This window comes from Pelodiscus sinensis, chromosome 1 (genome assembly GCF_052426305.1).
Source record: "Pelodiscus sinensis isolate ZL-2025 chromosome 1, ASM5242630v1, whole genome shotgun sequence".
Taxonomy (NCBI): domain Eukaryota; kingdom Metazoa; phylum Chordata; order Testudines; family Trionychidae; genus Pelodiscus; species Pelodiscus sinensis.
The window spans coordinates 192,911,223-192,935,081 of record NC_143052.1 but is presented as its reverse complement, the minus strand read 5'-3'; the positions used below and the strand labels follow the sequence as shown (position 1 = coordinate 192,935,081).

Sequence of the window (23,859 nt, the reverse complement as noted above, 5' to 3'; positions counted from 1 at the left end):
AAGCTTGGAGCCAAAGCTGGTTTCCTGTGGTGGAGGTGGGGGAGAAGTCCCGCGGCTCTGCATCAGATCCAGCTTCTCAGGAAGCGCGCATACTTTCTTGCCTTCCTTCCCCTGTGCATTGTGGAGGTGGGGGAGGGGACGGTTAAGATAGCAGTGGAGGATCTGGAGCGGCTAGATTTCTTACAGGAGCCGCACGTGTGCTTCTTCTAGCGCTGCCTGCAGATACTTCTTGAGAGATACTCATCCCTGGAGACCCACAGGTACCGGCCGACCGCTCCTGCCCCCTGGCCAGACCCCCACCACACCTTGCTCCTACCCTCTGCCCCTTGACCAGACAGTCACCAGCACCCTGCCCCCTGGCCAGAAACCTACCCCCAGCTTGCTCCTCTACCCTACTTCCCACCCAGATTCTGCACCTGCATCTGTATCCTACTCACTGGCAACTCTGTCCCACACACTGGACCCCTCATTTTTTTGCCCCACCCAAAAGCCTTAGGGCGCCCACAAAATCCTCTAACCCTGGAACTTCAGAAGAGTTAATCTGGCCTGAGGCCTTGAACTTCAGACCTATCTACCTACCCTTTCTCCCTCCCTTCTCCTCCTCTTCCCCCCCCCCCCCCCCCCCCAGGGCTGGAGTGCCAAGGAAGTGAGCTATCTCAGTTTGAACCATATCAGTGAGCCTTGGGGTTTTTTGAAGGGGTTGGGTTTTTTTCATCTTACTTGTGTGGTCCCCAACTGATTTTTTCTGTGCATCGGTGTCCCCCTACCCAAAATAATGTTCCCCGCCCTACCCATAAATAAAGACAATGTTGAAACATTTTGTTGGACATATTTTATTTAAAAATAAAGCCTGGCCGCCAAGCCCCCATCTGGCTGCAGCATCATAACACCCCTACACCTCCCACACACCCCATCCTTGAGCCCATCATACACCTGAACCCCTTGCCCTAAACCCCTCACATCCCCAAACTCCTGCACCCCCCACATCCCCAGTATTCTGCCACTACACTCCTGCACCATCCACACACTGCAAACCTGTGCCTTGAGCCCATCCTCACTGCCCTGAGCCTCTCACACACTCCAACCCAAACCTCTGCACACTCTTCTCCTCCCCCCCCCCACAAGCCTGTGGCTTGCTTAGCACTTGACTTCAGTACCTGACCCCAGCACTCTCCAGCCTGGAGCCCCTCTCCCCGGGCCAGCTTCTCCTCCATCTCTTCCTGAATCCAAATTCCCTCCCAGAACTTGCACCTCTCATCCTTTCCCACGCCCAAATCCCTCATTCCCATCCCAGAACCCGCACCTCCTGTCTCAACCCAGTGAGAGTGAGTAAGGGCCGGGGACAGCAAGCGATGGAGAAGAGGGGAATGGAGATGGCGGGGCCTCAAGTAAGGGTTGGGGTCTTGGGGAAGAGATGGGGGTAGATTTTGGCTTGTCCTGATATTTAAAAAGTGATCTTGGGTGTAAAAAGGTTTGAGAACACTGCCTTAGTGTATGAGAATTTGGCCTCTTGTTTTTATAGACATTGTGATCTTGGGCTCTCCCATAACACAAAAAATTAGCTTCTCTCCTTTAGTTCTTGTAGATGTTTTTGCTACTTCATTTGGTAAATTGATTTAGTAGGCCTCCCCTCATCTTCTTGTAAGAACCAGATATCCACTCTGTTACAGGTACAAAAGGATTAGAGGAATGTAGACCTGCAAGTGAATGTAGACCAATTCTTATTTCTCTAATTTGTATAGTATCACTTTTTTTTATGCAAGTGTATATATGTCTGTTTGGGTAAAAGCACACAAAAGACCAGATTCCATGGGGGGAAAGACCAGTGTTTCTCAAACTGGGGCTCCTGACCCAAAAGGCAGCTGCAGCAGAGAAGTAAGGGTGGTAATATCATACCATGCCATCCTTCTATGCCATGCTGCTGGCTGGCGTTGGCAGTGCCTTCAGAGCTGGGCTCCCGGTTCAAAGCTGCCACTGGCTGCCCAGCTATGAAGGTCTCTTCGCCCCCCCCCTGCCCCCCCCAGCCAAAGTAACTTTGCAATCCCCCCACAACTCCTTGTTGAGTCAGGATCCCTTGGAAATCATTACATTAACTATTCTAAAAATCCATTTTGGTCCATTTCATAGGACCATGTATTTGGTAGGGCTCAGTACATAGGACAAAGATATTTGGGGATGGATATGTTGTGTCCTAATAGATCTTAAGACATGAAGGTGTGGCGTATATAATGTATATCACGTGATTCATAAAATAGGTTTTGAGTTTGTGGAATTTTTTTTGTCGTTCTCCTATGAAGGGTAAGGCACCTTTAACACAATGAATCCAGCTATACAGGGCATTGAGAGAAAACTGTCAAATGCGACACCTCTGCATGTTGCCTTTAAAAGCAGTTACTTTGAAGAGAAGAGAACACTTTTTTTGCCAAGTTAATCTTTGAAATGAATGTTTGAAATTGCTTAAAAATTTGGAATGTTAAAATGTGTGTCAATGTGATGCACAAGTGGTCAGAGTATAAGTGAGGACATCAAAGAAGTATGCAAATTATATTTTACCTATAGATCTGAGGTCTAAATTTGGTTATTTTTTTCTAAGACTTATTAATTACTTTTTAAATACAATCTATCTTCATCCCTTTTAGTTTTTTCAAACTAAACTTTAACTTAACTTTCTCATTTTAATTATGTGTTTTAGGAGATGATAAAAGTTGATGAATGTTAGCCAGTAGAGAAGACTTCTAAAATTCAACACATTTTTTAGCTTGGGTACAAAATCTGTTTCATCATTCATTAATAAAAATGAATAGCTATCTGTATTTCATGTGTCTGACCGGGCAAAGGGGACGGGACGGGAACTTCCTTACTACGTGCAAGATTTTGCTCTAGAAACTAGTTCCTCTCTAGAATCTAGTGCAGTGGTTTTCAAACTATTGGTCACAGCCCAGTACTGGGTTATGGAATATCAGGCACTGGGTCTCATTACTGCTAGGGGATCAAGTGACCACTAAGAGTGCCAAGACAGGAACCTGCTTGTTCTGGCATTGTAGATTGCACAGCAGACCCGGCTTCTAGGTGGGGAACAAGAGGCTGGGAGAGAATGCATAGGGCTCCACACACTGCCCCTGCCCCAAGCACTAGCTACACACTCCTATTGATTATGAACCTGCTTCTGACTGCTTCTGGGGTGCAGCATGGTCTGTGGTGCCAAGAGAGGCAGGAAGCCTGCCTTAGCACCCCTGCGGCACCACTGACTGGGAGCCCCACTCAAGGTAAGCCCTGCCTGCCCCAGCCCTGTCACACTCACCCAAAGCTGGAGTCCCCTCCTACATCCCAAAGCTCTTATCCTCAGCCCCATCCTGGAGCCCACAGTGGTCAAATTGTTGGGTTGTGAGCATCAATAATTTTCTTCAACTGGGTTAGGACAAAAAAGTTTGAAAATCACTGATCTAGAGTCCATATTTGAACTTTAACAGGATAGTGGATGTCCAAATTCAGATTCGAGTTAAATGCAGCTAGGGTTGCTAATGGGAAGTTACTTGTTGATGGATCTCTTAACATTTCAAAAGTTCATTACAAGTATGCTAGCAAGATGAGTTTAAAAATTGGACCATTCCTTTGAAAGTTGTAATTTAATATCCAAGTATTAGAAAATTCTACTAAGACCATTGTGTAGGGGATCTGCTGATCCTGAAATTATATGAACCAACCAGGATAAAAAAAATTCTGCACTGTGAAACTGTTTAATCAAAATTGTTCTGAAATGGGACAGTTTTGTGCAGTGTGTTGCAAAAAAAGAGATCATTTTCTAGGACTTGGCTGATACTTTTTTCTAATCTTGTATTATAATCTTTATAAAATGAGTTGTTAGATTTTTTTTTTTTTTTTTTTTTTTAAGAAAAATACATTTTTTAAATCAGGAACTTCACTTTTTTAACCTGTCCAACTTTTTTCTTTTGTAGGACAAAGTTGACAGCATTCAATTTTCAAACAGTGGTGACAGGTATGTTGTATGACTTTAGATGTAAATATATTCTTTAAATGTTTTGGCATTAAATACCTACTGTCACATTCATCTGGAGTGCTTAAGTAAGAAAATCTGGGATAGCTAAAATTTGAAAGATGGACTATATTTTGCTAGAATTCAGTGTTCATTTTAGTTTAAGCTCTGTGCTTTTGTTCCCTTAACTGTTTTAACATATCTTCCATTTGGATAAACTGATTTTTTTAATTATATGGGTAAATCTTATATTTCTAATAAGAATTACAGGCGGTCTTTTCAAAAGAACTAAACATTCACCTAACTCTGCTGCTTGCATTTCAGGCAGTGGTAAAATCCCCATTATCTTAAATGGTAACAGAGTTAACTAATGCTAATCAATTTTAAAAACCATACCCATAAATCATACAAAGCTACTGACTGTACATATATTTAAGCAAAGGACCCCATCTGGATTGTCCAGTTTGAATTAAATATTACTGGAAAGACAGACCAATATTTTAAGATTTCTGTAAGATTTTTGTTGGGGGTTTTTTGGGTGCTTTTTGTTTGCTTGTTTAAATAGCTCTCTGGTGGTTTTTTGGAGAGAGCTCCTGAACAGTGGAGGGCAAGGTGTTTGAGTTGCTAGCTTCTGCTAGTGGGGTTCCCCACAGGAGATGGCTCGTGCTTTACTGCTGCCAGAATCACCCCCTTCTTCCACCTCTCCCATACCTCCTTACTACACACATTCTTCTGTACCTGCTTCTTTTCTTCCCCCAGCTAGAAATGTGCTATATTCTACTAATGTCCTGATACATCACCCTTTCTCCTCATCTAAGCATCAGTTTCTCTGCATAATCCAGTCTTGCTGGGCATGCTTTCCATTTAGCTTGTTTATCAGCTCCACTGTTTCCTCCCCGACTCCCGGCCTTTCCATGTCAGATGCTAGGAACTCTATACTTCTGCACCCACTTGAAGAAGCCTCTCTTACTTGGATCTGAGGCTTCAGGGGAAGTAAATAGTAGGAAAAAATGTATTTAATATTATCATAACACCTTCAGGGTTCTCTAAGTGTTGGGACTGTGCAGAGACAGACAGACGTGTAGTTCCTGCTCTAGGAATTTACAGTTTTAAGAAATAAACCTATTTGGTCAAGTATGCCAGGTATTGCTGTGATACTGCACTGCTGTCTGCTCGGCTATTTTTTCCCCTAATGGCTTCAGCAAGCCACCTTAATTTCACAATATGTATTGATCAATAAGTAAAAGCAGGGTCTGGAAATAGTGATTTCTTTCATAACATTTTTGTGCCTCGTATTGTTTATTTAAAAAATATTACAAAAAAGCGGGGCTAGATGAAAAACACATTAACTGCTATTATTATAAAATGAATGGGTATGATCTTATTATTTTAAGTGCATAAGAGAGACCAGGCTATGACTGACATACTGCTAAATGAAAAAGCTAGTATTTAAGTGTCCTGCAGTTCTCCTGATATATTTGCAACTGTAACCATAAATTGCAAACTTGGTTTTCACTAGAGGCCTGGGTATCAGTGACTAAGAATGCTTTCATAATTTATACCTTACCTGGAGGTTGCAGTTTTTCTTTCTAAATGTGGTTCTTTCAACAGTAATCCTGCCAGTTTTTAAATTTGACCTTAGGTTTTTTCTGGGGAAAGAAGTCTGAGTAGGGGTGGTTGTGGGTTTAAACATGGATTGGAAAGATAATTTGTTATGGTTATTTCATTGTGTAGGTTTTAGTTAACCTTATATTTATGTCCACAGAGCTCTGGTTGGGTGTATTTTTAAGTAGAAATACTGTAAATATCTATTTTTGTGCATTACATAACCTCTTTTACAATCATTTCAAGGTTCATAAGTGGCAGCAGAGATGGAACAGCTCATATCTGGCGTTTCCAGCAAACAGAATGGAGGAGCATCTTGTTGGATATGGCTGATAGATTACCGGGGTAGGCTCAGTGTCTTCTATTTGTGTGTTCATAGAGAGTCAGGTACTTTTAAAAATTCATTATATCTACTGGGAATCTAATCTAAAATCTGCACCTTTTAATGTATATGAGAATGTGTGATATTTTTTGATTAGTGTAGTACAGAAATTTCTCTTGTGTGTATGCCTTTTTTTTTCCAGAAGAAAAATGCCCATTCTTTATTGAAGGCAGCTGCAGCAGCAGCATCTGATTTCTTTCTAGCAATCCATGTTCCTGTCATAACTTGATTTGGTTTTAATTAGCATGGCAGTTTGATTTTTTTCCCCCAAAAAAGTATTCTCTATAGTTTTCACCAGCATATAAAGGTATCACAAATTGTTTTCAGAGTTTCAGAATGAAAATTCTGAAAATATAAATGTGCTTCTAATTTGAGAACGTCAGTTTCATATGGACTTTATTTAAAAGGAGGTAATTTGTGCACCCTATGAAAGAAATGCACTAAATTTTAGCAGTTTTAGCTTTCCCATTCCTTCTTCAGAGGCCTACATTTAGTGAATTGAAATTGCTTTATTTTATGTCTCTCCTTCTCCCCCCCCCCCCCAAATCCTTTTGATGTGTACATATAGAGACTGTGAATTAAGACACATAGCGAGAAGAGTAATTTAGAAAGAGACCTCAGGACAGATTGAGACTGAGAACCTTGGTTTCTGGTATCCCTATAGCTCATTCTGATTCTTAACTTAGTCTAATAGATTTGTTATTGAATTGTTCTGTAACAACTTATAGAAACATCCTGTTCTCAAGAAGTTTACCTGATTTAAAAAAATGAAATAGAATATCTGAGCTTCATTGAATAGTGTGGGTTTTTTTTAAATATAAATTCTTCCATGGATTGACTTTAGTGTTAATTTGTTTTGGACTCAAGAGTTTAATCCTTAGCTGAACATGTCATTTTCTTAATATTTTATATATAAATAAATGAACATTTTTCAAAGTTCATCTGATACTGATGCTGTTCTCTTTAAATAGTGACTCTTGTTCAGAAGAAGACAAATTTATGAAGCCCAAAGTAACAATGATAGCTTGGAATCAAAATGATAATTTTGTTGTTACTGCTGTGAATAATCATCTACTAAAAGTTTGGAACTCTTATACTGGACAGTTGCTTCATGATATGGTGGTATGTAATCTTATTTGCTTTTTTAAATATGCAGCATTTTACTTTGTCAGTATTAAAGGGGCATTTGCATGTTGAATTGGTCATTACATTTGATTTGTCTTTGAAGCTTGCCTCGGAATATAATGCCTGCATAGTGCTTGTTTAAAAATAAACCAAACCAAAAGCCCCATAGTTTCCCTCTCCCTGAAAAACCCCGCTCACCAAACCTGCAAAACAAAATACATCTCTGTGTGTACAAAACAATATGAAACCTGCTTTCTCTGTGAAATAGGCAAAAGCTTGAGATTTTCTTCCAATCAATATTAAATCCTATTTTTTAAATTAAGTAGGTATTTTGCCATCTTTGTTTGAATCCAGACAATGATGTGGTTCAAGAACTGTCTGTCACAAGGTGCCCTGACTAGGGATGCAAAATCCTGGATAATTAGTCAACCAGTAAAATGTTAGGTAACTAACCGTTAACCTAACGTTTAACTGGTTGACAGATTAGCGGGATCTCATGGCTCCAATCCCTCAGACGGCGGGGCTCCTGCCCCCATCCCTTATGCTGGGGCTGGAGCAGCAGCCCTCTGCCTACATCAGGCTGCTCCTTGGGGAAACTAGTTAACCATTATCCAGTAAGCATTATCCGATAAGGATGATCCTTATCGGTGACCCATTCACCTCCCTAACACTGTCTCTTGCCCCCATCTACTTGTTGATTGTCACTTTCAAAACTGCATGAATGTGGTGTTCTGTTAAAATTTCTCAGATTTGTAGAGGCATTTCTAAGGGTCTGAGAGACCTTAGAAGTCTAAGATTTAGTAGAATTAGTGATTGATGCATGAATTCTGAACTTTCTAACATTAATTATAAACTTGTAATTTTTTTTGTATGCTTATATTTCCATATTAAAATAGGGTCATACAGATGAAGTATTTGTGTTGGAAACGCACCCTTTTGATTCAAGAATTATGTTATCTGCAGGCCATGATGGAAATATCTTTATATGGGATGTTACAAAAGGCATCAAAACTAAGCATTATTTTAACATGGTAAGATCAAATTGTACATTCCTCCTCCTTTGTCAGCATATGCAGTATGTTTGAGCAATTGTGATCAGTCTTACCCTTTCTATTTTTTTGTGCTTCTCAAATGGTAGTGTGACTTGATTTTGGTCTGCTGTTCTTGAGAGCCCTTATCTTTTGTAGTTCCTTGTTAAATTTAGACAGCACCACAAGGTTTAGTCTGAAAAGTAATTGGATTGTCAGTTGTGTCTAAGAATGCTACTCTTATTTAAGTAAGCTGTTGTAGTTCAAATTACAGTACATCCACAACCATAAGTAAGTCTCTTAAAATTATATTTAGATTGCAAAATCAAGAGTCAGCTATTAAATTACCTGTTAGACAGGTCCACATTTTATGTTCCTTTTTACTGATACTGAGAATAGTTTACTTATGGAAGAGACCTAGGGTGAATCTCTAAATTTCCCATACTCTCCTCTCAGCAGTGAAAAATGCACTGTTTGTAGGGGTTCATTGCTGGATAGGGCCTAAGCCTGTAATCAGATCTGCATGCTGCCTTTTTAAAGTCTGACTGACTTCAGAGAGTTTCTGTAGGAGTTAAGGGTCTTTTAGTGCATACCCAATTGCAGGATCATAGTCCTAACTATCATGTCAAGGGGAGCATTTTAAAAAAAACAAACACAATTTTCACTAACATACAGTAGGAGAAACTTGACGTTCTTTTAAAATAACGGAGTCTCTGGTAGTTTAAGTTTGGATAAGGCTGCACAATGTTGCTTGTTCCAAAAAAAAATACAATAAAACCTACCTTGAGTCTCATTTCTTCAACCTAGATTGAAGGGCAAGGACATGGTGCTGTTTTTGATTGCAAGTTTTCATCAGATGGACAACATTTTGCCTGCACAGATTCTCATGGGCATCTGTTGATATTTGGTTTTGGGTGTAGCAAGCTGTATGAAAAGGTAAGATCAGCTTTCTGTTGACAGTAGGTTTTCATAATGATGATTAGAGTAGTAAATGCATTCATATGAAAAATATACTGTATTCTTGGATATATCCGTTTCCTATCTTGACTTTTTTTTGGCTTAACCAGTTCTTTTTGTTACTAGAATGTCTGAAATGCTAGCCTATTCTAAAAAAAAGTAAACACAAATTCTGTGTTTAAAAAAAAAAAAAAAAAGACAACTCTAGTTCCACATTTATCATTAGAGTTTTTTCCAAAATATACTACGTATTGAATGTGGGAACAAAAAGTAAAAATTATTTACTTCTAGGGATGTTAGTGGGTAATAGTCGACGAACCGCATAAATTCTTAGCGGTTAGTGGACTATTCTGTCATTTCTGAGGGCGGTGCTGGCAGCCAGTCTGCTCCAGCCCCACTCCCAGGGAGCCCTCTGCCATTCCGCGAGGCAACAGCGTGGGGTGCCAGGTAGTAGCTGGTTTGAGGGGAGCCAGTTTAAAGAACAGCTCCCCTCACGGACTTGGTGCCCTAAACAGAGTTCGAACATAATCCATCTCTCTCTCTTCCCTTCCCCTTCCTCTTCCTCTTCCTCTTCCTCTTCCTCTTCCTCTTCCCCTCCCCTCCCCCCCCCCCCCCCCCCCCCCCCCCCCCCCGGACAGGAGCTGTTGCTGGAGCAGCCTTTATTCACTGCCAACAGAGTCTGCTTCGTGGCAGCCTCCATTGCTCCTTCCCCATCCCAGCAGCCTCTGTCCACGGGGGGAGATTGGACTCCCTATGGACAGAGGCTGCTGCCACCCCGCACTACTGCCTATATATCAGAGGCAGCAGGTTAGCAGTTAGAGAACCATATGTTTGATGGAAACATAGCAAATGTTTGCTAAATGGTAAATTAAAAATGGAAATTTGAAATGCTGTTTTAAAGTAGAGTAGAACAGCAATTTTACTTAATATAGGATTGCAGATCTTTTAATTTATTATCCTCTCAATGCTGCACTGAATATTTTTAACTGCTTGCCAATCAAAGTTCCTTCGTTTTGTATACAAAGGAATCTGATATAGTCAAAGCAACACAAATCTAGGATATCATAAGATATTTGTGTGGCTTTTTTACTTTTGACAAAAGGTCAAAAGGTCCTTTTGGTCTCTCCTATATCAATTGTTGCAATAGAAGGTAAACTTTGTATAATTGTGTTGTACGTTCAGTTTCTTTAACTTATCCTTTTTTCAAGTTGACAATGTGCAAGCTTTGTTTCTTTCCAGATTCCTGATCAGATGTTCTTCCACACTGACTATCGACCATTGATTAGAGACTCTAACAATTATGTCCTAGATGAGCAAACTCAACAGGCACCTCATCTCATGCCACCTCCATTCTTAGTAGATGTGGATGGAAACCCTCATCCAACAAAATACCAGAGATTAGTACCAGGAAGAGAGAACTGTGCAGATGAACATTTGATTCCTCAACTGGGATATATAGCAACAAGTAAGAATAGTAATTTTAACTAGGAGATCTGTCTGTCTGACCAGGCTTGAGAACCATTACAGTTTTAGAAAAAGATCGTTAGGTAAAACATAAGATTTATGTAGTGGGATTTTAATACAACTGTTATATATTGTCTTCTACCATAAATATCTACTAGATATAATATTGTCTGTCTGCTCAATCATATTTACTATAGATAAACTTTCTGATTCTGATTTACAAAGAGGATATAATCTCAGCTACTGCAAGCAGTGGTTTAGCTCAAACTGGAAAGGAATGAGTTTTTTGGAACAAAAGATTTCGTCTTTCAAGTTTCTATATTGATTATTAGTTTCCTGGTTATAGCAGCCTCAGCATGGGTAATCAAGAATAAGTAAAGAATTTTAAGGAGTGCATCATGCTTGTGGCATGTATAAAATTTTAGAATTATTGAAGCAGAATTTCTTCATCTAATTTGCTTTTATGATGTTTATACCAGGAAATGCAAATAGTAAGAAATGAAAATAGTCTTTCACACTTTTATGGTTTGTTTTTTTCATTTTCTGATTCCTGTGTGAGAGAGCAGCCCTTCTATATTTGGTTTGATGCTTCTACAGCGCATAAGGCTTTTTAAAAATCCTTAATCATAAATTATTTCTGTTCATTTTGTTTGATAACATCTTTTTTTAAAGTATAAATAATCACTATTTATATTACTTAATGTTATGTTTCAGAATTGTCCTCAAGCATTCAATTTTAGAAAAGTTTAATTTTTAAGCTATGCTGTGAAGGTGAACAGCACAGCAAACTTCAGTTCTGTAGCAGTTAACCATTTTACTTGTGGTTTGCATTAAATTTGCCAGGTGATGGGGAGGTTGTTGAACAAGTGATAGGTCAGCAAACTGTTGACCAGGATGAACAAAGTCTGGAACCCAGCATTCTTGATGGCATAATAAGACAGTTACAGCAACAGCAAGACCAAAGAACTGGATCAGATCAAGAAGTTGCCCCAAATGGACTACAGAATGGAGAAGGAACACCCAGAAGAGGTCAGTAACTATTGGTAAAAATTTGCTTAAATTTGGGAAGGGGGACAATCCCTTTTCCTGAAGAGTTTTGAGCTACTTTTGAGTATTAAACAGTCCACATGACTTTTAGTCTGTCTGTCTTACCGTTTTGGATCAAGATGTCCGATAAAACTCGGATTTTGGGCTGTGCCTAAAATACCTGCAGATACCTCTGTAAATGTTTCCAAAAATGTTGAATCTCCAGTTTTATGGTACATATAATTTTAAATACAGAAAGCATTGTTTTTATTACATAAATCCTTAAATATGTAGCTACCTGGAGAGTGCTGTAATATTTCGCAATTATTTGAAACAGTCTTTTTTACTTGTATTTTTCTAAAGTTTGCCAAAATGTCTTTTCCTTAAGTAATGGTCTCTTCTCCCTTTCTTTACCTTGTGGACTTTAAGTGGATTAAAAATTAACATAATTCAGTTCTACGTGTTGTATTGCTCATGGTACTTAGCTAGCTGTTGATGCAAAGTCAGCAGGAAAATCTCCACAAACATCTCGCTTTCATATTGTGCTGCCTGCCTGTCACAGGGTTTGAAATAGCAGTAGAGATAATGGAGTTTTCTAAAACAGCTTGAAATCTGATGTGTATTTATCACCAGAGAAGATAATCCATTCTCAAAATTTGATTATTCAACACGTTTCTGGGGAGCTTTCTTTTTTTGGAGAATGTTAATATCTGATTTATTGTCAAATAGGTGGGGGAAAACTAGACCCCAAATTTGTCTGGTAGCAGAAGATTTTCTACTCTACCATATTTTTTTAGGTTTTAGAAGGCCAAGTTTAGATATCCAGTCTCCCCCCAATATTGGTCTACGTCGCAGTGGGCAAGTGGAAGGTGTACGTCAAATGCATCAGAATGCTCCCCGAAGTCAAATTGCCACGGAGCGGGACCTTCAAGCTTGGAAACGAAGAGTGGTTGTACCAGAAATACCACTGTATTTATTCAGGTGTGTGAAAATCTAGCTAGCTCCTATGAAGGGCACCTTTTTTTTTTTAATAAATGAGATTGCTGTCTGTATTATTCCACATTTAATACCTTAATCTCCTTAATTCATCACTATTAGGCCAGCACTAAAATGATCCTCTAGTGCAAACTGAAATTAAATGTTTTCAGTTTTGTTTAAAACTGAGTTGAGAGAAGTCTTTAAAATGAGGATGCAGGGAGAACTAATTAGTTAGAAAATAACTTGTGCAATTTAAGGATTTGCTTCAAACAATGAAGTATGTTCCAAAAGAATTGAAAGGGTAGTTTGGTTCACTGAATTCTCCTAATCTTCCAGAAAAGTGAGGATTATAGGGTTCCATTCACTAATTTAGAAGAAATAAAAAAATATTTTGGGGACTCCTGAGAGACTCCTTTCCTGATACCGCAGACCTGCCAGATCATAGATGTTCTTGGACCAGAGAGCTCCGGGAAAGGGGGACTGGTAGAGGCAGGCCAGAAGGAGGCAGTAGCAGGGAGGGACAGCAGTCTGGGAGGCCAGTGGCAGGGAGCTTCCCTTGATCTGGCAAATTCCCTCATTCGGGACTAGTCAGGTCCTAAGGGTGATGGATCAAGTAGGTCCAATCTGTATTCCTTTTTTTATCATTATTGTGGCTTTTGAAGAATTATGCTGGAAATCTGAGGTGTCTTCTAAGACATACACAGTTGTTAGCTTTAGATTCCCAAACCCCCACTCCTGCAGTTTCCATTGGGAGAATGTATAATAAGAACTGACATCTGTGCTAATTAGAGAAGGAACTAAATACGAAATTTTGTCATTCTACAAAATGTGATGGGGTGTTTCTTGTATTTTTTCTAGTATACTAATTCACCTCAAAGAAATTGTATACAAAAATAACCCTAAGTATTTAGAAATCATAGAATTTCTCTGTCACATTATAACCATTCCAAGAGCGGTTAAAATATGGACATTTAAACTGTCCAATTTGCTAGGTCCAGTGCTGGAATATAAATTATTTTAAAACAAAACCTTTTACTACTCAGTTTACTTTCAGAATTGAGATTGTTTTTGTTTCAAAACTCTCTTCTAGAAAACAGAAGGAGTACCGGATTGCAAAAGGAGAGGAGGAAAGAGTGATCTATGCAACAGAGAAGAAAAGGAAGACATTTCAGTTCTCAGAAAAGGTATGGAACAGGTATAGTGAATGATGAGTTCTTAACTTCTGCATGAAAAAGCCACAAATTAAAGTACCTACAAATGTCTCTGAAGATACCATCTTTCAGGGTTCTCAGTGACCCCTCTGCACACTTTTTCTGTGGTACATTTTTATTTTATGGCTACTTCCTTGAATTGGCATTTATTCTGGGAGCTTCATCTTCCACCATCCTGGAACTGAGTGGATTTCCTTTGGCAGTTTGACAGTCGAGAGGGCCTGGGTTAGACTTCAGGTTGTTGCCATTGTATTTCAAGGATTTAAGATTTTATTAATAGTGCAGTTTTCCCAGTCATGTATAGTACTAAAGAGTGTAAACACAGTGTGAATCCAACAAGATGGTATCTTCAGAGGTAATTTCTATAAACTCAGTTATAAGATCGTGTCACTTGTCCCTTTTGCAGCTTACTTTCTGGATTTTACAGTATTTTGTATACAATCCATTTCAGGATTGTCAGTTTTTTCCATTTCTTTTCATGGCCCAACACAATATAGAATGGTTTAAATTGAAAAACACAATTGTAAAATTAACCCAAAATTGGCAGGGGGATTTGGTGATAGCAGTAACTACATATAATACCTAACTTTTTAAGTAGACCTTCAAATTGTTACGCTAATAAATGAAATGGTGAATTTGCAACAAATTCTGTTAGGCTGTAAAATATCAACTATTAATTGATATCAGCTTCTTTAAAAATACTTCAGTGGCCTGCCTTTCTCTCAAATTCAGAAGAATTGTATTTTTGTTTTAATCTGTTTTACTGTCAAAATAACAGCTTATTTTTATATTTATAACAAGCCTTGTTTTTACTTTTCTTTCTTTATAGCTCTAATGATTTTATCTTTTCATATGACTAGGGGTGTTAATGTGTCCTCTTGTACACAGTTAACTGATAAACCTGGGCTCATTGATTAACCAACACAGTTACATTCCCCTTCCCCCCCAGTGTCCCCACTGCCTCTGTATCAGAGGCAGAAGGGAGGGGAGGTGGGAGCTGGTGCTGGCTCTTTGTTTGTTCTAGCTCTCACAGAGCCGCCTGCCCTGCCATCTCCCCTCCCACTGCCTTTGAGAGAGAGATAGTAATGGTGGGGAGGTGGGGAACAGGGGAGAGCTGGAATGGGAAACTGACTTTCAAGCTAGCTCCCCTCACGTGTTGGCTGGCGCAGAGCCGCTTGTTCTGCTGTCTCTGTATCAGAGGCAGCAGTGCGGAGAGGTCGGGGGACAGTGCTTGTGGGGAGCTGGCTTAAAAGCCAGCTCCTGTCTGCCCCCCTATGTGTAAACACTGAAGATTTCAGTTGTTATACTTTTACAAAAATAAACATTTGTTAACATCCCTACATATGACATACAAATTTTACTTTAATTTCATAAACTGGTTCTTAGTTCCACAGCAGATAATTGAACTACAGAGTAAAGTAGGAGTCTTATTTATGTAAAAAACCATAGCTTCACTACACAGCTATGATTACTGTTTAAATCTTTTTTTAAATGTACGATGATAGGAATTATGATCTTGATGCTACTGTAAGGTGTACCACATTTTAGCAAAATACAGTAAATTTCCAATAATCCGGCACCTTTAGGACCCAGAGGGTGCCGGATTATTAGATATGCCGGACTATCAGAAGGGGGAGCTATGAGGGGTCTAGGGTGGTGTGGGGGGGATGCCACCCCAGATCCCTCATAACCCCCCCTTCCGATAGTCCGGTTCTGCCCCAGGCATCCCTGATTCAGCCGCTGCTGGTCAGTTTCAGCAGCGGCTGAATCGGGGAAGCTGGGGGCAGAGCAGCTCTAATGGTCCGGCTGCCCGGAGCACTTCCGGGTTCCTGATGGTGCCGGACCATCAGATACCGGACCAATGGAGTTTTACTGTAGTGGGAACTCGGAGGAGCTTTTAAAACTCTGCAGTTTCATATGTTTATAATATTTGTTATAAGTCAATAAAATGTTTACTTTCATATTGTAAAGCTGTATTTAATTTTTATCTATTTAAGATGTTTTAACAGGGTTTACAAATCTTTGACGTGTAAATATCAGAGACAAAATATAGCCACGTTTGTTCTTGCTTTAGTCTAGATTTTACTGGAGCTTTTCATTAGGCCAGCATGGTTTTAATGGATTCATTTGTGAAACATAAGTTGCATTGGATGTTGTTAATTGTGGGATTGCTCTCCTTGAGAAACTATATTAACCGTTGGGATAAGGGATTCAGATGGATTATGTACATGAAAGTCTATGAATAATAGCAATTTCTTCTTTGAGTGATTGCTTATGTCCATTCCATGTAGGTGTGCACGCGTTATCAGAAGATTTTTCCCTTTGCAGTATCCATTGGGCCAGCGGGGAAGCCCCCTGGAGTGGCGCTGCTATATCGGCTAATATATAGCCCTGCTTGGCTCTCTACCCCTTCAGTTCCTTCATACCGTTCATGACAGTCATTGTAACTTGCTTTTGCTCTGCAAGTGCCTCTTAGCAGTTTTACGTAGTGTTCTAGTTCTTAGTTTTAGCAGTTCATTGTTCTTATCTAGTTCTTAAGTAGTTGGGGGAGGGGTGTCACGGTATCATAGAGTTTGAGAACCCTTGAGTTAAGTGTTTTACTTTGGACCGAACAATCAAGTGCAGAGACGAGGCTTGGGCTGTGCCCCCAGTGCATTTGGCAGGGCATGCCTAGGCCCCAAGGCTTCAAGCCCTATGCGGAGTGCCAGATGCCTGAGCCCTATGGAGATACTCAGCCTGCCTTAAGTCCCTTGGGGAGGCTCATTTGTCTGAGGCTTGTAAAATCTGTAAGGCCTTCAAGCCGTGCACCAAGTAGGAAAGAGTATCTCATTTGGAGATTATACTTATGGAGGTGGCTTTGCGCCTGGCACCGGCCTCCAACCCAGCTCTGGTAACCTAAAGCACACCAGCCTTGATGCAGGGAGCATCCAGCCACTTGCACGCCTCCCTGGCACTTCGTAGGCATTGGCACCGGTCTCAGCCCTAGAAGAAGAGGGGTCTGAGCATGGGCAGGTCTCCTTCAAGGCACTCGCCCTCAAGTGGGGCACACAGCACCGTCAAGTGCTGCACCTGGACCATCGCAGTCGGGCCAGCACCACTCTAACCCATGATGAGTTTCCAGCCCGCCAGGGGACTTCCCAGAGCCTGTCACTCCAGAGACCTACGAGGCAGCAAGAGACTTGATCACGCTGTCTTCTTCCCTGACCTTGGCACCGGGTCTAGCCAAGGAGTGCGAGCTGGGATGGTACCGACTCTTGGCCCTGGAATCTAGTGCCATGGGCCTGGAAGCGAGGGAACATCACCCCTCTGTCCCAGCGCCTGTAGCTTCAACCCCAGCACCGGGCGTGGGACCACCCTCAGCTTTGGCACCAGCTGCAGCTTCCACTCCTGTCCATGCACTGGAGCCAGCACCGGTACAGGGTCCTCAGGTGGTACCGGCAGTGGCACCAAGTCCGGCACCAGCTGTCCCCTCCCCACCAGGCATAGTGACGCTGGCACTGGTTATGCCCCTTTCTCCTTCCCAGCACCAGGGAAAGCCAGAGCTAATGACCCAGCATACTCCAACTGGGAGATCACTGGCTGTGACCACCACCACATCACTGTGGTCGACCTCGGAGTACACGACCAAATCAGAGACAGAGTAGGTATGATCATCCGGCGGCTCCAGGTCATAGCACCGCAGCACCTCCACGCAACATCATCAGCTGCAACAATGGCCCCAGCCAATCCCGATGCCGATGGTACAGCAGTGCTGGCCCTCACAAATGCAGTCCCCAGCTCAGTGGCCCTTTTGGACTCCCTGGGCTTACCACTAGAGCCAGGGTGCAGGCTTTTCTAAATCAGAGTCAGCCTTTCTGTCCCCACTGAGTCAATCCCTGATATTGGGACAGTCCCTTCTACTTGGCCAGGCCTCCCTGAGATCCCCCTTAGAGAGAGGAGCCCCTGCTGCTCACCCCTCCACTGTGGTCTCATCTGTGGCCTCTCAGGCCACCTCACAATTCCGTAACCCTGAGGGGACATGTATGAAAGGGTCCTTGTCCTCCTCACCAGATGACACACTCGATGAGTCTGTCCCTTCCATGCCTTCCATGGACTCAAGGTCCCACTAGGAACTCCTTTGTCGCCTGGCCCAGAGTCTGGGGGTTAAAGTGCAGACAGTATCAGAGGATTCAGACCCCATGGTTGATAACTTACAACCCAGCTCTCTTATCAGAGTAGCATTACCGATCAACAAGACCGTGGCCAAAATCAAGAAGACCCTCTGGCAAACTCTGGCCTCTGTCCCACCTACGGACAAGAAGGTTGAGCAGAGGTACTTTGTGTCACAGGAGGGGAATGGGTCTCTGGTCGTCCAGACGGTGAACCCAGAGGGAGATGCGGGGCCAGCCGGGCATCACCCCTAAAAGTTAGGGATGCTAAAAAAATGGATCTCTTGGGCAGAAAGGCCTATGCATCTGGGGTCTTCGGCTCCATACAGGAAACTAGCAGGTCCTGCTGAGTCACTATGTGTATAACAGTTTGGCGACCATGGACAAGTTTGCCGAACTGCTCCCAAGGGACTCTCAATCTGAGTTGAGAGCCCTCATGAAGGAGGGCAGGATAGTTTCTCAGGCTGCCCTCCAGGCCACCCTGGACAAGCGTTCTTTGATAGGATTTCAAAGCTTGTGGATAAGGGAGAAGAGGTGGACGTGGTATACCCAGATGAGGGCTACTCAACTTTGAAATCCCCGGGGGCCACAAAGATACAGTGCATGCTGAGGGCCGCAACTTAAGTGTGGTTGCATATACATGCAAATAGTTTTTCACACTGATGGGCATGAATACAAAGCACTTCCCACAATGCCCCAGCACCTCCTCCCTGGGGGCTAGAAATGCCGACACGCTGTACCCATCTGTTGCAGCCAGCCTTTCCACTATGTCTTTCAATAATTACCCTACCTGGGAGATTCCTCACCGTTGTGGAACGTGTTCCCAGTGGAGGTCATGTTCAAAGGATCTTACTCATAGGCCGCGTGTTGAGCCCCGTGTAAACCCAAACTGCATCGTGGGCCGCAAACAAATGGGCTGTGGGCTGCACGCGGCCCACGGGCTGCTTGTTGAGTAACCCTAACCTAGACTATAGTATTTGACATGGTCTCACACGACCTTACCAATAAATTAGGGAAAAGCAACCTAGATGGGGCTACTATAAGGTGGGTGCATAACTGGCTAAATAACCGTTCTCAAAAAGTAGTTAAGGGTTCACAATCATGCTGGAAGGGCATAACAAGTAGAGTTCTGCAGGGATCTTTTTTGGGACCAGTTCTGTTCAATATAATCAGTTATTTAGATGATGGCATAGAGAGTAGGATTATTAAGTTTGCAGATATCACCAAGTTGGGAGGGGTTGCAATTGCTTTGGGGGATAGGGTCATAATTCAAAATGATCTGGACAAATTGGAGAAATGGTCTGAGATAAACAGGATGAAGTTTAATAAGGACAAATGCAAAGTACTCTACTTCAGAAGGAACAATTAGTCTCACCCATGCAGAATGGGAAGTGACTGTCTTGGAAGGAGTTCTGCTGATAGTGATTTAGGGGTCATAGTGGATGACCAGCTAAATATGGGTCAACAGTATGACATGTTGCAAAAAAGCAAACATGATTCTGGGATGCATTAACAGAAGTCATTCTTCCAATCTGCTCTACACTGATTAGGCTTCAATTAGAGTATTGTTTCTGGTTCTGGGCACCACATTTCAAGAAAGATGTGGAGAAATTGGAGAAAGTCCAGAGAAGAGCACCAAAAATGATTAAAGGCCTAGAAAACATGACCTGTGAGGGAATACTGAAAGAATTGGGCTTGTTTAGTTTAAAAAAGAGAAGACTGAGAGGGAACATGATAGCGGTTTTCAAGTATCTAAATGGGTGTTACAAGGAGGAGGGAGAAAAATTATTCTCTTTGGCTTTGGCCTCTGATGATAGGACAAGAAGCAATGGACTTAAATTGCAGCAAGAGGTTTTGGTTGGACATTAGGAAAAACTTTCTAATTGCCAGGATGGTTAAATACTGGAATAAATTGCCTAGGGGGGTTGTGGGATTTCTGTCACTGGAGAGATTTAAGAGCAGATTAGACAGACACCTGTCAGGGATGATCTAGACAGTTCTTGGTCCTGCTATGAGGGCAGAGGGTTAGACTTGATGACTTCTTGAGGTCCCTTCCAGTTCTATGATTCTATGTGTTGCTCATGTGCATTCCAAATTCCGTCCACTTCCCGTTCTTATGAGTGGTCTGATAAAAAGGAACCAAGAGGGTGTATATTAGCTGATTCAGCAGTGCCACACCAGGGGGCTCCACTTTTGGCCCAACAGATACTGCTAAGGGAAAAGCCTCAGACGATGCAAGCACACGGTGTGCATACACCTACATGGAATGGACAGGAGCAACACATCTTGAACAAGTTACGAAGGTAAGTAACTGTCTTTTCTTAAAACCAATATTGTATCTTAATTTAAGGCATCAAAATCTCCTGGATTAATTTTTTACAGATTTCTGTTTAACTGAAGCCATTTCTTTCAGTAAATGCCTACAGTACGATGGAAATACTGGTGCTGCAAAGTCATTTTTAAAAATTCAGTAATGTTCTTTTTATCTTTAAGCAAAAAAAAAAATTCATTAATTTAGCATTGTACCTTTATTTGTAACTCTGTTTTTACTTCTGTATAAATTAGAGTGATTCTGAAGCTTCGCTGATACAATCAAAGCGTAGACTACATAGGCGTAAATATGCAAGTTATCGAACGTGGAATAACACAGAACAACTTAATTCATCTGATGAGGAAAGGGATGACTGTTTTGGCTTCATAAACCGGGTGAGTGCTTTTCCAAATTCTCTAATAACTGGAGTTAGTGGAAAGTATCCTGACAGTTTCATTAATATATATATAGCAGATCTATATTTTGAGTTTGTGAGTCTGTCTGGTTTTTTTTAGAATTCCTCCTAAATGGTAAGAGCTATGACCACCAAATTTGGTGTACAACTTTCTTTTATCATAACTTAAAGCAAAGTAAGGATTTCGTTATGTCAGGAAAATGGGATGTTCCCAGGATGGGATTGCTTCTCATAAAATCATACAAAAAAAAGACAATCACTAGGCAATAATTTTTAATGGGAGACCACAACAAGATTTTGAAAAGTGCTCAAGGGTCGCACTCTTTCATATTCATGGAGGAGCCATGGGGTCTGGGATGGAGGTTGGGTGAAGGAGGTAGTTGTGACCTAGGTTATGGGACTAAGGTGCAAAGGTTTGGGTTGTGACCTTGGGCAAGAGTAGGTTATGACTGGGGAAGAAGGGATTGGGTACAGGATCTGGGAGAGGATATGGGGGCAGAAGATCTGGGAGGGGATATGTGGGATAGAGGGTGCAAAGGGTTGGGGTGCCAGAAACAGGCTCTGGCTGGGAGACTTACCTGCCTGACTCCCAGCTAGCACCCTTCTTAAGCAGACCCCCTGCTTGTCCCGGGGGCTTTGAGTTCTGAACAACTAGGAGCCTGAGGGAACCGTGGGGAGGGTGCTTCCCAAGCTGCCTGTTGATAACAGGCAACTCCCATTGGCTGAAACCAGCCAGTGGAATAATGCTGGGGGTTGGGGACCAGTGTGTGAAGGCTCACAGCAGATCAAACAGAACCTGGCAGCAGCTTGTCTTAGCAGCATGTGGTGGGCAGGCAGGAAATCTGTCTGAGACTCCTGCTGCATGCATGAGCTGGAGGGTATTTTGCTCAGACCTGCTTTAGCCCATGGCTGTAGGGCATGAACAGAAATTTCCCTGTAAGTGCTGCTCCTGGTTGTTGTGATAGTGAGCACAGCAATGAGAGTCTTGCACCTTTCAGCATTTCCCCTCAAATGCAGACAGGACAAGAGCCAGCTATGGGAGATTGAAGAACTGGGGCTGGGAAATAGTGGCATTGAAGCTAGGAATGTGAACGACTAGTCAATATGCTAGTCAACTAGTCATTCCCCCTCTCCCGCCGCTGCCTTTATTAAAAAGAGGCAGTAAGTGGCAGGGAGAGGAAGGGGTGCTTCAAAGTGGCAGTACCACGTGGCGTCTGGGGCTAGCTAGGAGTCTCCAGCTGGCCCCGGGCTGTAAGCAGTGTTTCAAAGCTGTAGCACCGCATGGAGCCCTGGGTCAATTGGGGACTCAGAGTCCCTGGCTAACTCCAGGCTCCATGCGGTGCTGCTGCTTTGAAACACCATGGAGAGCATGGGGCCAGTGCAGGACTGCTTGAGTCTCCCCCTGGCCCTGAGCTTCCTGCAGAGCTTTCGCCTTGCCCTGGGTTGCCTTTATCACCCTTATTGACTATTTGATTAGACAACTAATTTAAATTTTACATCCCTAGTTGAAGCCAGGGGAAGAGGCATGCTATAGGATTGAATCAGGATCATATACTGAAGATACTATACCATAGGAACCCTGCTTCATCTGTTGCACAGGCTGAAAAGTGTGTAGTGAATGAGGCAGGAGCAGGGGTGGGCAATAATTTTTAATGGGGGGCGCCACTCCCAAGATTTTGTGAAATGGTCAAGGGCCCTGTGGAGAGGGGGTATGTGCTCTGGGACAGCAGGAGTTGAAGAGAGCTTGGGATAGGGGACTGGGGTGCAGGAGGGAGTTTGGATGAAGGAAGGGGTTATAATTTGAGGCAGGGATTTGGAGTGCAGGGTCCAGGAGGGGTTATGGGTGCAGGAGAGGATTCTGGCCTGGAGGAGGGGTGCAGAAAGGGGTGCAAGGTCTGGGAGAGAGTTGTGACCTGGAGGAGGTGGGCAGAGGGATACAGAGGGTTTCGGTGGTGGCCTGGGGCAGGTAGTTAAGGGGCGAGATGGGGTGGAGGTGCCAGAGACAGCCTCTGGCTGGGAGGCACTTACCGAAGTGGCTCCCAACCAGTAGCTCTGTAGACTCCATTCCTGTGGGCTGTTCCACCTGGCTCTGCTCTAGCACAGGGAGGGAGGGGAAGTGAGGAGACTTCATTCACTTCCCCTGCCTTTAGCAAAATTTCTCAGCTCCTATTGGCCCGAAACTGGCCAGTGGGAGCTTAGGGATTTTGCTACGGGGTGGGGATAGCGCACACAGCTTTTCCTCCCTACCCAGCTTGCAGAGCAATTAGCAGTCTGCTGTTTAAAGTGGGTGCTCCTACTCTGCAGTAAGGGTGCTAGCGAGGTGGCTGGGGGCCATATCTGGTGGCTTTGCAGGCTGGATCTTGCCCACCCTTGGGCAGGAGGATGCAGGAGTAAAGGACAGCATCGTGCCTAAGCAGTTGAGTGCTCAGACAACCTTTAATTCTGACATTTCCTTATCCTGAGTGCTTAACACTGCAACCTTAACAATTTTCTTCAACATATGTTATGTGTAGTATACTATAGAATATAACCTGAATCATTACTTGTTCTGATGGCCCTCAGGTTGATATCCAGTTACTAGGTCCTTCTTTTTTTTATTTAAGGCAGTCCTTCACAAATTCACAGTGAATCTGCTAGGAATGTGAAATTCACAGGAGCAAAATTTGGCAAAAATTGCAGGAAATTTTGAAACTTCTGCAGTATATTGGAGGATATTTCACATACTTTGTAATCCATTATATATTTAAATATACACTGTTTTACTTTACAAAGTTATTGAATACAAGGCCAGTCAATATGTTGAAAATCTGTACAAAATATTTAAGGGAAACATCTATAGAAATTAGAAATCTTCTGTTTTTATGGGGAAGAGGGAGCATGATAGTCTTTTTTTAATCTTACACCCCATCTTCTGCTACTTTAAATTCTTCTTTTGCATGCTAAGTGAGCCAGGTTCCATCATACATTGACTTCATGAAAATATCAAGATTCTAAGATGATGCAGACTTGAGTATTAAAATCTTGCAAAAGTGTGTGCAAAGAATGCTAAGGTATTTCACAGGCAAAACAGTGCAGCTACCATTGGGTGCGGGCTGTAGTAGCCTTGGAATGTTGTGACAGTTCTTGTAGTGCCTTTGTTTATGTACAATCAACCCACACTGAATAATTTAATATGCAGTGCTAGTTTGTGTAAGTGTTGAAGTCAGCTCAATTAG

At 42.2% G+C, this 23,859-nt stretch overlaps 1 protein-coding gene across 3 annotated transcripts in view; it reads left to right on the top strand.

The window, feature by feature from the left end:
• BRWD1 (bromodomain and WD repeat domain containing 1) overlaps positions 1-23,859 on the top strand; it is a 134,783-nt gene that overhangs the window by 27,636 nt on the left and 83,288 nt on the right. For all 3 annotated transcript variants that reach the window (XR_012898106.2, XR_012898105.2, XM_075911992.2), the window contains exons 12-21: positions 3,957-3,997; positions 5,846-5,944; positions 6,953-7,103; positions 8,003-8,137; positions 8,942-9,070; positions 10,331-10,556; positions 11,399-11,584; positions 12,379-12,562; positions 13,650-13,743; positions 20,484-20,624. Coding sequence is in view for 1 of the 3 variants with exons in the window: in XM_075911992.2 (XP_075768107.1) it covers positions 3,957-3,997; positions 5,846-5,944; positions 6,953-7,103; positions 8,003-8,137; positions 8,942-9,070; positions 10,331-10,556; positions 11,399-11,584; positions 12,379-12,562; positions 13,650-13,743; positions 20,484-20,624 (1,386 nt within the window). In the remaining 2 variants the exon portion in view is untranslated. The remainder of the gene's footprint in view (positions 1-3,956; positions 3,998-5,845; positions 5,945-6,952; positions 7,104-8,002; positions 8,138-8,941; positions 9,071-10,330; positions 10,557-11,398; positions 11,585-12,378; positions 12,563-13,649; positions 13,744-20,483; positions 20,625-23,859) is intronic.